Here is a 14,609-nt window from a genome sequence, read left to right on the forward strand (position 1 = left end):
ATTATTCTTTATACAGCACATGGGAGACAAACATGGTATGACCTAAAATAGTCACAATATCCTGACCTGGAATTTTACATGTATCGCTACGCACAGAAAAAGATATAGGATACACGCATATCTCAAAAGTTGGCACATGCATTTAGAATGCTTGCAGGAGAGACACCTCACAGATGGGGAACTTCGAAGATTTCACAAGAGAAGGCGGGCGACAGTCATTGGAACTACCTAATCAGAATTTGCCAGGTGGGTGGTTGTTTGGTTCACCCCATGGTTCAGTTTACTTTTCAACGCACCACCATAAACATTGAGGGCTGATATGTGGTGATAGAAAAGACCTTAGGTGGTGAGCTCATTGCCCTGCTTCCTTTGTACACCCTTAATGCGAATCAGGTTATATTCTTTAACTCCTTGACACCATATCTTGTAAGTAACATGCAGGTGCCCTACGTTTGGTATGGGAACTTTACCTGTTTGCCCGACATGATCAGGATAGATCCACCCCATCCCAGGAGCTCACTCTATTGTAGCCGCTTGCAGCTTGAGACAATGGGCATCCAATTACCAGGTAACAGACAGATGGAGCTGAATACATCCAAATGACAGAGTATTCTTTTTACTTTGGGTTGCATTAGTTGCATGCCACAATCGATCACGTCCACTACAACAATGAAGCATGAAGAAGGCGTGAGGGTAAATCACATGGCATATCTGAGTCAAAGAATATCTGATCAGAACTCAATTAAATTATCTCTCGGTTGGGGCAGACCTCACCCGAAGATATCTACATGGTATCTTCCAATGGAGGCGCACTGAGATTCTGCATTCTGAGAGATTATAAGGGAACATATAGATCTGTACTTTACTGAAAATACAGGCACGACCACAGATCTCACAATAGAATGGGATGCCTTTAAGGTAGTACTGAGTGGTCTGTGCGTGAATACAGTCTCTGAGGTCAAGAAAACATTAACCGTTTTGAACGCTAAAGAGACCAAAATATGGGATTTGGAAACCAAAAGTGTTACAGATGCCAATTTGTTTCCAGCACTTATCATATTGAAACTAGAACACAAGAAGGAACTGAGCGACCTATGCAGGCTAGATTACATGGAGTATATTGCTGCCAACATGCAGAAGGAGACAAAGCACGGTGGCTGCTTGTATGGCTGCTGAAGTACGAGTGTCCATGGTCTCTGAAAGGTGCTGTCGAGCCCCACAAGTTGATGTAGTGCATACTCAAAGTGGGATTCATCGGGTATTTGAGGAACCCTACAGAGAGCTATTCAGGACACATCAGAAATGGGGGAGCTCTCAATCGCAGCTGAGCTTACCTATAACATATCCTGATGCCACATAGTGATGCATTACAGCGTCAGGAATTGGAGGATACAATAATGCTGGAGTAGATTAAATTAGCACTTAATCAACTAGCAACAGGCAAAACCCCTGGCACAGATGACTTCGCTCTCAAATTTTTCTCCACCTACAGCTCATGCCTAGCTCCCTACCCTCTAGAGGTATATTATGACGATCGGGAAAAGGGGACCCTGCTATTCACTATGAGGAAGGAGTCACTGGTGGTCTTTCCAAAGCATGTCAGGGACCATTTGAACTTGGGCTCTAATCGTCCTTTGTCTTTTTTAAACCTTGACTACAAAGTACCTGGGAAGGTCCTAATGAGTCGTCTCAACTGTAGTACAGGCAGTGGTGGATCCAGATCAAAATGGATTTATCCCAGGCAGGAACACTTTTTTGAATCTACATAGAATGCTCTGAGTCATGGATGGAAAAGTCCCTGTTCTCTCTAGTTAAATTATCTGAAGATCATAGGGCAGTACAGCCTACATTAAGACTGAGGTAGGAACTGAATGCTATTAAATACCTTTAAGAGAATGTTTATCACAATGAGAAGGATCGGTTGATGGGAATTTGAGGAGAGCACTGATAGCAGCATGATAATCTCTCCCCCTCTGGTGAGTGCTGTTGCTTTCACAAATGGGAAAGATAGGCATTTTTAAGATGCTGGTGCTCCCTAGAATTATGTTCTTGCCGCACCCGTTCTGATGAGGATGATAGTAAGGGTGGTCTTTAGGAACAAACAGTCATTCCTTATCTCCTTGATATGGGGCTTGGGAAGTCAGGGGGTGGCATTACAGTGTTAAATGCTCCCCTGACTGAAGGTGGGCTGGGGGCCCCCAATTATACACTGCAGTGGCACTACAGTGGCTAATGTGTTGGGTGGATACTAAACCATAACCCGAATGCGAGGATGTCCTTAAAAAGCTAGAATGACACACTGTACTGGAGTGACTGTTGGAGGCAAGGCTGAGCACGTTATGGGAAGATATATTACAAAATGAGACTATTAGATCCTTTGATAATTTGAGGGAGATATATACATTGGGACTTTGGACAATTCCTTATGTACATTGCCTTGGTCGGGCAACTATCCCAGATATGGGGCACTATCCATGAAATGCTCACCGTTTCTTTTTGCAAACGTTAGTGACTCATGGGTACGACAGGAAAGCGATCACATGTTTATATGTCACTCTGTTGAAATCAGGAGCACAAAGCTGGGTGACCTTAGGGAATAGTGGCATATCCGCTTGAGGCAGAAGTTTCCGGACTTAAAGTGGGCAAAGTGTTTAGGCACAGTGAAATTGATTTCTAGTAGGGCTGGGCTGAAATACACCCAGTTCAATTATCTGCACCACACATACCTGTCCACTAAGTGGATTGGCCGTATATGTTCCCTGGAGTTCAGAATGTTTGCCCAGGTGCATGGAAGCTAAAGTGGACTTTTATCGCATTGTGTGGTTGTGCCTGGTTGTCTCTTAGTTTTGGGAGGGGTCCTGTGATGTTTGGTGGATGTGACAGGTAATCTAATACCTAGGGAGTCACTTCAATGTCTTCTCAATCTGATCTCCGACAGAGAAAACAAAACGTGTATTTAAATTTGTGGAACTGGCCATGCTATTCAAGAAGAGACACATCACCACATCATGGAAGTCTTAGTCTGACCCAGCCATAATGGAGTGGCTGTGGGATCTGAAGAAATGGGCGTATGCAGAGGTAAGCAATAGACAAGTGGGGGAAGCACTCACTATCAAAAATAGGATGACTATTTAGCAAAGCTAAAACTGATGAGACCTCCTTGAGACACATCATTTATGTATTGCTGTAGTGATGGAAACTGTCCCGCAGTGGATGCCATGGCAGTCCCTTATATATGCTCCTGCCCTGATCTGTAATGAAGTCTTGAGTGCATGGGTTCTGAAAAAAGATAGACATAAGGTTAATGCCAGGTGCCTGTGGCCTATATGCACTGCCTAAAAGAAAGTATTATTGACCTTTCTTGCTTGTTATGGCTATTACCATTCTACAATTTTGCTAAGTTTGTATGTATGATTTCTAGGAGCCTGTAATATGTAGAGGAACACATACTTATATGATGTGTTGAAATGGCTGTAGGTACTTACTTGTGTTGTATAAACATGTTTACGGTTCTTTCATTGTGTAATGTACCTTCCAAACTCTTAAAATCTAATAAAGTACTAATGGGAAACACAGCTTGTGAGCAAACAGGGCCATAAGTTCTTGGGTTGCAGAGATGTAATATGAGTTAAGAAAGCATTCAGCTGTAAGATAAAGTTGATACTCCATGAAACCGTTCTTTGAAACTAAAGAGATCAGTGTGGGAACTTTGCTTGGGGTGAAAGTTCCGGGGCACAATTGTTCTTGGTTGCTGATCAAAAGGCAGCTCACCATTGAAGTGATATCATTTTATTTTATTTATATTCTGATCCTTTGAAAAGCCAATAAAAAGATGTTTACATTGTATAGGAAAATGGAGCTTAAATTTCCACTAAAAATCATCAGTGGTTGAAAGAGCTAAGAAAAGAGACCTACGTATTTGTGAACAGTGTACACACTCAACAGGGACTACTTCAACTGAACTGTCACCCAATTAAAAATTAAGAATCTGAATCTCAAAGTGTACAGGATTTTTGAGTGATGCTCAGCACCAAACGCAGATTTAATTCAAATGTTTATAAACTGCAACAAAATTAAGATTTGCTAGGGACCGATGCCTCAAAGTAAGCACACTCACTAAACAATCTTTTTGACTGAACAATAATTCAGGTTGTCCTAAACTTGCCAAGTACCATAAACTGTGAGTCATCTATAGATTTAGAATTGCAAAAACAATTTGTATATGTAACTGGAAGAAGTGTTCTAAACTTTAAATAGATTATTGATTGCGGTGAATGTTACAGGAACAAATCTCATACAATTTTGGGCAATAAGTAGATCTTCAAACGAATAATGAAAAATTTCCAACGCTAAGGAATCAGTAAGAGGGATACTGTGGTGCACTTCATTATTCCCGCCTCTTTAAAATGCCTGTCTGCTTAATGTTTGGCCTTTGCCTATAGCTGTGTCATTAAGACACTAATTTAGATAAGAAGAACATTTGCTATCTTAAAAAGGGATTACATGATACTGTTTATTTTCTTGTACGCTTTTTTAAATACATCTAAATACATGTAATATATTTCAAGTTAAAACATTCCAGCAACCTGTTGCTGAATTTACTACGTTTGTTCACAGTTACTGCATTGTTTGAGAATGTTAAAGGTTAAAAAAGATTTGCAATAAGATCAAATTAACAGCACATGAATTTTGTCTCACATATGAATACGTTATGGACTTGATGTGGTCTGTGAAACAAGGAGATCTGCATTGTAGTCTAATCAAAAATAAGCTTTATTCGATTGAACATTGTAAATCATAAAAGCATACAAAAAATAAAAGGCAGTTTTCAAGTTATAAAGATACAGTATAAAAAGTATGATGAAAAACATGTGCAACACAGATAAAACTGGTAAAAGGACAATTTCTTTATATAAATTAATAGAATTGGTTATAAAAGATTTCTGCGGGTGATAACAGCCCATAAATAACATGACAAGAGAACACAGATATACAAACTTGGAAGTTATTGTAAAAACAAAAAAAGCCGGTCGACACTACACAAAGTTTAAAGGTCTTAACAATGGCTTGATTAAACATTTTCTTAGATCTGAATATTAATTACAGAAAACAATGTGTACGGTGCTCTGGGTGGATACGTTTTTACAGGGGCATTTCTCCAAGCCTTGTGACTAGTTGTTTATGATGGGAAAGTTAGTTAGGCAATTAAAAATATGCATTCTAAATCGTGTCAATACAAATCTATGGCGAGCATTGTGTACATTTATTAAATAAGGTTGCATATTATGTGTGGTCAGAATCAAATGATTATTAAGAACAGAAGATTTCAAAAGTTCTGTAGCTAACCTTATATCCTCAGGCATTGATAAACATTCAGATTTTAGCTCTTTCCTAGAGATGTTAGTCAAAGACTCTGGATAACCAAAATAGTCAGAATGACCCAGATCTGCTTTGTAGTCTCTTGTTTTCCACAGTTATTCATATTGGGTGAGCCTGGAAAATCCCTTGAAGTCTATGGACCCTACTCCTCTTACCTGTAGAGATAAGAAGCCTTTAGAGAGATACCAAACCCCACTACTAAGGGATATATAATAACTAGTCCTAAATAAGCGGCTGTACAAATTGAGGCACATCCTTTTCTCAATCAAGGGGCACCGTCTACGGAATTTCAAATCTTACAACTGCACAGAGAGCAGCCAATAATCCAGCAATAAAGAAACCACTTCCATCTGACAGTCTAACCGAAGAATGCTGCATGAGTAGCAGGACAGTACTCCACTGCTGCCCAGCCACAGGCTTAACAAACTCGTGCCTACCTCGGTTGCAACTTTATTCGAGTCCAAATTCCAGTCCTGTGTTTGATTAATGCCACTGCAACTTGGTGATGGCAATCCAACTGCAAATATCAATACAGGCAAGAAAATCAGGAAATAAAATATCAGGAAAAACAATGTGTCTCATGGAACAATTATTTAAATATTGTAACAAATGTATACAATTCGAATAGGATAACTTAGAGCAGCATGCTTACAATGTCATTGAGTCATGGGTTGGGTTCATTATAAAAAACAGGACAATGGAATATCCCGAAACCATTTCTTTGTTTGATAGCATCAATTTGTTTTGGTGACAAATGACTTAGGTTTATAATGAGTTCTAAAGCATCACCAGTATGAATAAATGTAAATGGTCACTAATACTGACATATCTGCCCTCGGTAATGACAAGGCAAACAGAGCTTCATCCAAGTGAAACAAACAGAAAAAGCTCAACAAAATACTGTAGGTTGGTATGTTGAGAATGGGTGCTCCACAAAGGGCGGCAAACAAATATACTGATTAAACCCACAGTTACAAGGGACTACATCAAAGTACGGACTAACCTGACAACCTGGTTGCCAAAATGCAACTGGCTGCTATGATCAAGGCAACACAGAAAACAAACTGAAGTTCCATCTGGAACTAGTTTTGTTTTTATGGTTGCCATGCTAATAGTGCACAGCATTTTCTATCTTCTGCATAATCATCACCAGCTACTAAACTGACCTTATCAAAGTTTTTTTTAATCATATTTGATTGGCATTTCAGATACAATAACAAAAAGACAATGGGGGCTGCTCAACGCAGGGCACACGATGAATACAACACAGGCAGAAATAATATTATTAAATAATATCCACAATAAGGATCACCTATAGGCTGCTTCTGCACATCCCTCCCAGTATTGCCAGTCCATGAACATCACAGGCAAATGCAATGTTATCATTACCATTACTGGTCCTGTTAAGCTAAACCAACAATCCCATCACACCCACGCCCTGCCCATTCGCCACATATTAGGAGCTATACAGAGTACACGCACTGTCCCTGTCAAAGTTGATTCCAATTGAAATAAATATTAATAGGCTTACCTGAATTATTAACCTCAATCGCAGTAAAAACAGGGATGTTTGATGTAGTCGCTACAAAAAATGAACTTGCTGTGCGGCTGGTCATTAGGATGAAAGAAGGCTGAAAAACTAAAGAAAAACGTTTTTCAAAAATAAATATTTTTTAACAATTAAGTAAACACTGTCTGGACTAAAATAAGCCTTTTGCTTTGAATGTCGGCTATTTTTACAAACCATAACGAAAGGTGCATTTTTGAAATTTTAGCAGCATAAGGAACAGACCTACCTCAGGCAAGCAAATTTAGCAGACTGCAGACATAGGGGCATGAACTAAACACACTTGGGGAAAACATGTTGTGGAATGGGACTGAAAAAACCTCCCCCCCCACCCCCTTCCCCTCATGTTCGGTCTTGGTGGAGAAATGCCAACCTGAAAAAAATTAACCAGAGGAAACTAGGAGATTAAGCCACATGTTGACAGACACATTTAGAAGCATGTATAATCAATTTAAGGTGTGAAAAGAAAACAACAAAAAGTGTTGGGCTAGAAAGTGGACGAGACTACTCTGAAATAAACAACGAACTGACCATCCAACTTTTTGAAATTTTAATGGTTATGTTTTCCAATAAAACAAACTAATACATGCCCATGTAATCGTCTTTGGGCAAAATTGGTAGAATGGGGCATTCCAAGTAATTTGTTAAGGGCAATCATAGCATTGTATAAAGGAACTTGGGCTCAAGTTAAAATAGGAGATGGCAGTAGTCATGAAAAAATAGACACAATGAATGGCCTTAAACAGGGATGTGTGCTGGCCACAAGTCTGTTTAATTTATAACTTGCCTACTTCGCAAGTTACCTTCCACAAGAGGAAAATCGTCCCCATAGCTTGGCAAGAGACAAAATAGGATGCTTACAGTATGCCGACAACATTTTTCTCTTGAGCCAAACGCCAATTTGCCTGCAACCATGTATGAATGCACTAAAAAACTACATGGACCAGCAAGGCTTAGAGATGAACTTAAACAAAACCAAAGTCGCCTACCTAGTCGACACAAAGAATTAGTCATTTACTTGGATCATCAAGGACAAAAATGTTGAGGCAGCACCAACATACAAGTATTTGGGCATCAATATGGAACACCAGATGTCCTTCAAACACCATATTGACAAAAGCACATTTGCTAATATTTGGGTTGAAGTTGCAGAAAAAGAAACTCAGCTGCCCCTCACGGGGTCACCTACTAACTGTAATGGCAGCCCAATTCATTCCAACGGTACAGAAATTATGCATGGTGGGGAAACCGAAATGCTCAATAAGCTCCAAGCAAAAACATACAAAGCAGTATTCTCCATATCAAAATCACCATCCACTGGGCTGGTTCACCTTGAATTTGACTTAAAAAGTTAAAAAACTACAAAGAATGAATGCTTTTGTAAAATTATGATGAAGACTGCGGGCCTCCGGGAGGGGTTATTTCCAGAAACTATGTTGGATGGAAATTGAGGGACAAACAAAAACACTCTTGGGGAGAATACCTAGAACAGGCAATAGATGAATTAGGTAGCTGAGATGCATGGGCCAGCAACATGGAAAGAACAGCCTTTTGTCTAGTAACTAACTCTTCAACCAAAGATCGGTCTCATTTAAATGATAAGAATAACTTTGCAAAGAGACGGCATGCTTGGACAGGAATCAACTCCTATAAAAGCTGGAGACCATTTTTCACCAACCGTAAAACACCTGCTCATTCTATACCGCTTTGCGCACATACACCAAAGATTTTATCCCAACCTGGAAGAGCCTGCCATCAAACCCATGTTGTCACATATTCGGATACAAACAAGAGACAATATTACACATCCTTTGCTTATGCCCAGCAGTCATGGCCCAAAGGAAAAGCTGAAGCTAAAAAATGTTGAACTTCATATCTGCACCTGCAAACAAACCATAACCATTTGGTTGAGTGGAGCTTCCATCCCCTTAGCTTGCCAGGGAACACATTTTTTAAAACTGGCATTGAAGAAACTCAGTGGCTTCAGGACAGAGAACGGACATGGTTAGCATGCATTTTAAGAGCTCCTTCCACAATGCACATGCACTTTACAATCAAAAACAAGGGATCAAAAAGAACCTCACAGCTCAATGAGGCACCCCTTGTTCCAAGTTAAAGGCACACAGGAGCGGGTCTCCAACATGCAAAAACAAAAAAATCATTTATTTCTCCAAGAAACCATGACAAAACAGTCATTTGCACAATATGATAATGGGCCTATAATGAGCACAAGGAGAAATGAGCCACATTATAGTGGCCATTCAGAACGCAGTAGTGCAGTTTCAAGCTTTCTCTGATACATAAATACTTCAACTAAGAACGAAAACAGCCAATGTCTGAACAGTGCAAATTTTTCATAACCTTTGAGTCAAATCCTCAGTGTTTTTTAAACTCACTGTACAAAGCACACTAATACAAGAGGCAGTAGACAACTGTTCACCATGCAGATTGAAATTAATGGCCAAGTCCTCAGACACTAGAAACGATACACTGACAAGACCCAATAACACTACTAACCATTACAAAACTATGCAATGGGCAAATCGATCTTCTTTGTCAAACAAAGCACCAGACCAGGTTAGCTCTGGTCAATAAGAAACATCAGACCTGCACGGAAAGGATGTCCAGACTCTAGAAGTCTACGAAGCCATACAAATGGTAGATATGGAATTTACAAATGCTGATAACATGCACGTCTGCAGGTATAACTGCAAATGTTATAAATCAACAAACTCAAACATATTTTCTGCAAATGTTTCAGGATTTTTAGAACAATTGAGAAGACCAATGTTCCGACTTAAGGGCACTCCTGTACTTTTACAACAACAACAACAAAAAGCAGTGGTGCTACACAGATCTCTGCAGTGCACAGGAGTAACACCATTGCAAATGTGGACTAAAGAATCCCCATATCTCCAGGTGAGAAGTAAGTGTTTTTTAACGAAGAAGATTAACTGTTGCATCCATACAGGAGAGGGACCACAAGACAACTGTTTCAAAATGGAATCTTGCCCTCGAGTTAAACACATACAGAGGTTATTGGTGACATACTTCTGTTAGTAATACTTGAAGAAAATATACTATACAATGCATCTCCTCTAGATAATAATAATCAAATAAACAAGCAGGTCAGAGTTGAACATAAACAAAAGATATATCTATAATTCATGAGCAACTATGTGGTTCTGCAATTGATAATGCATCAAATAAAAGGTGAATACTACAATAAATGTACACCCATAGTAAAAATCCCTACACTATTCTACATATTCTTTCAATCAAACAGCTTTGTTCCTAGTCCTCTTGCCAGACACACCACTTGATTCCTTCTCAGTTTTCACAACTTCAGCCCCTAAAGGCCCCCGGCCTAATCACACATTCAGGAACCAACAATACCCTACTTTTATTCCATAAATATCCATCACTCAATTCCAAAATGAATCTACCCACTCTCCTTAACATCAAACAATCTGAAAACCAGAACAAACCCTTCTTCGTTAGTTTACTCCCTTTTACTCTCACATCACCCACTTTAAATCAGTTCCTATTGTTTATTCAGTCCAACCATCATTTTACACAGTTATCTTTTGCGAATGATCACTTCATGCACAAACGTTTTCCTCTGCACTCCTGTCTAACCATGGCCACCAAAAAACAGTTTGCACTATGTGTTTCATCTCACTCACTCCAGAATGTCTCCCGTATGCCAAATCAAGTACTTTTTTTCTCTCAATACAGCAGTCACCACTAATAATTCCCTTCTATACAATATACCATTATGAATATTTAACTTATTTAGCAGTACATTGAATGTACTAGTTTCTTCGAATAAATATCTCTTACTTGGCCACCCCTCCTCAGTGTAAGACACCACAGTTTTGAGAACCTCATCTTCAAGCGCACCTAATCATTTTTCTCTAGAAATTTGAAATTACCTTGGAAAAACATGCAACCATGATATCCAATTCATTCTCTCCACTTTTCTCAGTCTCTTTAATTACAGAGAGCTGTGATAAACAATCTGCTATCACATTCTTGCATCCGGGCATGTACTATAGTCTTGCATCTTTTATTGTCAATAAACAATACTCTAGATTGCTCTACACTCACTTTTTGTAGCAAAAGGTCTACTAATGGGCTATGATCTGCATGCACAGAGAACTGGGTGCCGCACACATTGAATGAATGTATGAATAACTGAATGATATGTTTCTTATAAAGCGCACTACTACTTAGAACAGAGCATCATAGAGCTATTTCAGACAAGTAACCACTCACCAAGAGCCGACCAAATGGAGAGAACATCCACACACAATAACACCAGTGTTTCCTTTTCAATGGCCGAATACATTTGCTTTGCCTCTCTCAGTTGTCTTGACGCAGAAGCTACAGTTTCTAAATGACCTTCATGACCTGTCATAGTTACACTTTTAAAATGAGTATCCTACTGATTTAAAGGAACTACGTTCACTACTTCTCATTTTACTACACTGGATTCCTCCTCACATAACTTGTCCCACACAAACTGTACATTTTTTTAAGTAACCTCAATATATTCAGAGTTTTATTTTGGGAACAAAGTTCACATAATATCACTCCAGTCCCATGACAGACTTTAACTGATCCTTACTTTTGGGACTAGGCAACTCTACAGTCACTTAAACCAAACTTGTTTTTGGAGCAACACCCTCACCAATGATTGTGTTCCCAGATAGCCTACACTCTCTGGTTCCATCTTACATGTATTCTTCTTAATCGTCACGCTCTTCTCACTCAACATTTCTACCACTCTATTCGAAGTGACTTAAAGTTCTTCTTCGTTCTTCCCTTAGACCAAAAGATAATTCTGAAAATGTTACATTACATACATTTCGGAACAGCTGGTACATTACCCTTTAAAATATGACAGATGCAAATATAAAACGAAAGGGCGTCCATCTGTACCCACTAGCATGATGAATGATGGCAATGATTGATTCCTCGTGGAGATCTAGCTGATGGTATGCAGATAATAAATGTGAAGTACTAAAAATCTTAACGTCACTTGTTTTCCACCAATGTGTGGTAACAGGTGGCGATCAACACAGACACACGGTTTATGTGCTAAATCATTTAGAAATAACCGTTCTGAGGACACTCTCACTTCTATGACAATCTCCACATAATAAATCCAACACCGCCCTTGGAATTTCCCTCATTGACAAAGGAACACTTTGTGCCTTATGAACTCTGGGAACAACTCCGTCTTTAAGCACAATTTGTGTTAAAAACCTCTTCGCAGACCTAACTCATCATTAAATATCTCTGGATATTCTTTTTGCCATTCACCTTACTTTAGTTCCCCCAGGCTGATTTCATGGTATCTTCAGATCCCCACGTTTTTTTGCAATGCTTGTGGTCTTGTGTGATCATCAAGTCTCCTTGATGAGGCACACCCAACAGACGTGAACTCAACATAGCTATGTAAACTTTGGATTGGACATTTTTCCCTCTGAATTCTAAGGTTCAAATTCCTGGATATATCAGTTGGGTACATCAATTGGCTTGTTGTCAGTTGCCTCAACCCTGCTTATTATTTGGATGGCCTTCTCTGATGTGAATTTTTTTGTCAACAGCATTTTCTCTTGCAACTTTAAATTTCTAGTTTGGCGAACAATTTGATCTCTTATCGGGTCATCTTGAAATGGCCCATAATTAGACATGGCAGCAAGGGGACATAAGTCAAACACGTATTTGGCAACGGATTCTCCTGTTGCTGACCAAATCCCATAACCTTATGTCGGGCTACCACTTAATTGAGGGGTTTTTTTTTGGTTTTTTTTTTTTAACTGTAGCTTTCATCCAATGTTTTTATTGCTACAAATTCATCCAAGTCGTTTTTCTCTTCATCCCAATCTTCTATCATTTGGAAAGATGAGTACTTCAGTACTCTTCTGCTCCTAAACATGGTTTCAGCAAAGCTCATTTGCATTTTTCAGTGAAGATGTTGCCCATACTGCCTCACTGCATGCATCAAATTCTTCTTTCCACTGATCCCGTTAAGTATGAAATCTCTTGCTGATGGAAAAGACTCGGTGCACTTTTAATTTCCATAACCACTTAGTAAAATTCTTCATGATCCGGATACATATACATCTGTATTTAATGTTGTTATACGTACGCTTCTTTTATTATTTTGTTAACTGTAATGCAATTTGTGGTTGTAAATCGACTTGGATGCAGAAATTCCCATCAAGATGATGGCGTGTTACAGGATGATATCACGCGTTCAACGTGGATAAGCGGTCTACTTTCTGGATGCTGAAATTGACACTAAGATGGTGGCACACAGCATGATGACATCATGGAAACATTGAGGCTTCTAAATGGTATGCACTGTCTCGTTTCTGGATCGCCACTCTCAGGGGTATTACAGCGGTTACCCTCAATGTACACCAGGAAAGGTTGTACATTGAGCAGTACTCACAAGCTTAGCTACCTTGACTAGGATCTGATCACTGGGGCGGCCAAAATGTGCATCATGAATCGGGCAAAATCTTTGTCCAGGTACCTTATCAGTAAATGTATTACAGCTGTGCCTCAGGCTGAAAATACGATGAAGACAGCGAATTTGAGCTTTTAATGACCACAGTTCTCAGTCCTTGAAGAATACCATCAAAGTGTGCTGGGGTCACACCATATAACGTTTGGTCTGACTGATGAGCCATATTGCTCCTGATGTATTAAGACACCACTCATTAATAAGGCTATTTCAACAATGGTCTGTCACACACAAAAACTGTCTCTCTCTCTTCAACTCACTGCCAGCAAAGAGATTAACGTTCTTTAATGATGAAGATTATATGCTGCATCCATACAGGAGAGGGATCATAAGGCAACTGCATCGATATAGGAAAGGGACCATAAGAAAACCGCCTTAAAATGGAATCTTTCCCCAAGTTGATCACATAAAGAGAATGTTGGTGACATAGATTTGTGCTGTCAGCAATACTTGGAGATCATACAACACAACATGGAACCAGTCAAACTGATGCTTTACATGTCTCCAAGTTTGCCAAAATGGATGCAAAATGCTGGCAAGTTGGCAGTTAACCTGAGGTTTGTGGGAGATTTGGGGACTCCTTGCCAAATTTTGAAGGAGGTGGTACAATAAAATTGAGGCTACACTTACGCCACTGAGTAAAGGGTAGAACTTTGCAAACAAAGCCGGAAACTGTATACATAATCCTAAAAGGCAGTCCAATAAATTTAGAATGAATGAATGTTTATGTCTGGCATCAAAAACGTTTTGGGACACTTTGCTGAGAGCGAAGTCTCAGGGGAAAATGCTATCTAGAACTGGGTAAGATTAAGTAAGAGTAAATGATGCAGTATCACAATAGGAGGACAAAAAAAGAGCTACTGGAGTGAAAATGTGATTTAAATCTTCTTATGCCAGTGGAAGCAAGCGTTAAATGAGAAAGTCATTGGATTCGAACAAACCACTTCCCCGTTGTGTAACATTAATCAACAGTATTCAATCCATATTGTAAAAGCAACAGGAGGTGAGGTGATTTCAACCATAGGATGATGCATGTGTTCAGGACAGTCACTAATAGCCTATATTTTCTAGGGATCTTTGTTGTCAGTACTTGTGACTGTCATTTCACATCAAATTACAAAC

At 39.3% G+C, this 14,609-nt stretch overlaps 1 protein-coding gene across 1 annotated transcript in view; it reads right to left on the reverse strand.

Annotated features, from left to right (window-relative positions):
- TCTN2 (tectonic family member 2) overlaps positions 1-14,609 on the reverse strand; it is a 251,876-nt gene that overhangs the window by 221,975 nt on the left and 15,292 nt on the right. Inside the window, exons 2-3 of the mRNA XM_085636293.1 lie at positions 6,911-7,018; positions 5,817-5,896 (exon numbers count right to left, since the gene is read on the reverse strand). Of these exons, the coding sequence (XP_085492419.1) occupies positions 5,817-5,896; positions 6,911-7,018 (188 nt within the window). The remainder of the gene's footprint in view (positions 1-5,816; positions 5,897-6,910; positions 7,019-14,609) is intronic.

The sequence above is a fragment of the Triturus cristatus genome, chromosome 11 (assembly GCF_964204655.1).
Source record: "Triturus cristatus chromosome 11, aTriCri1.1, whole genome shotgun sequence".
NCBI lineage: Eukaryota > Metazoa > Chordata > Amphibia > Caudata > Salamandridae > Triturus > Triturus cristatus.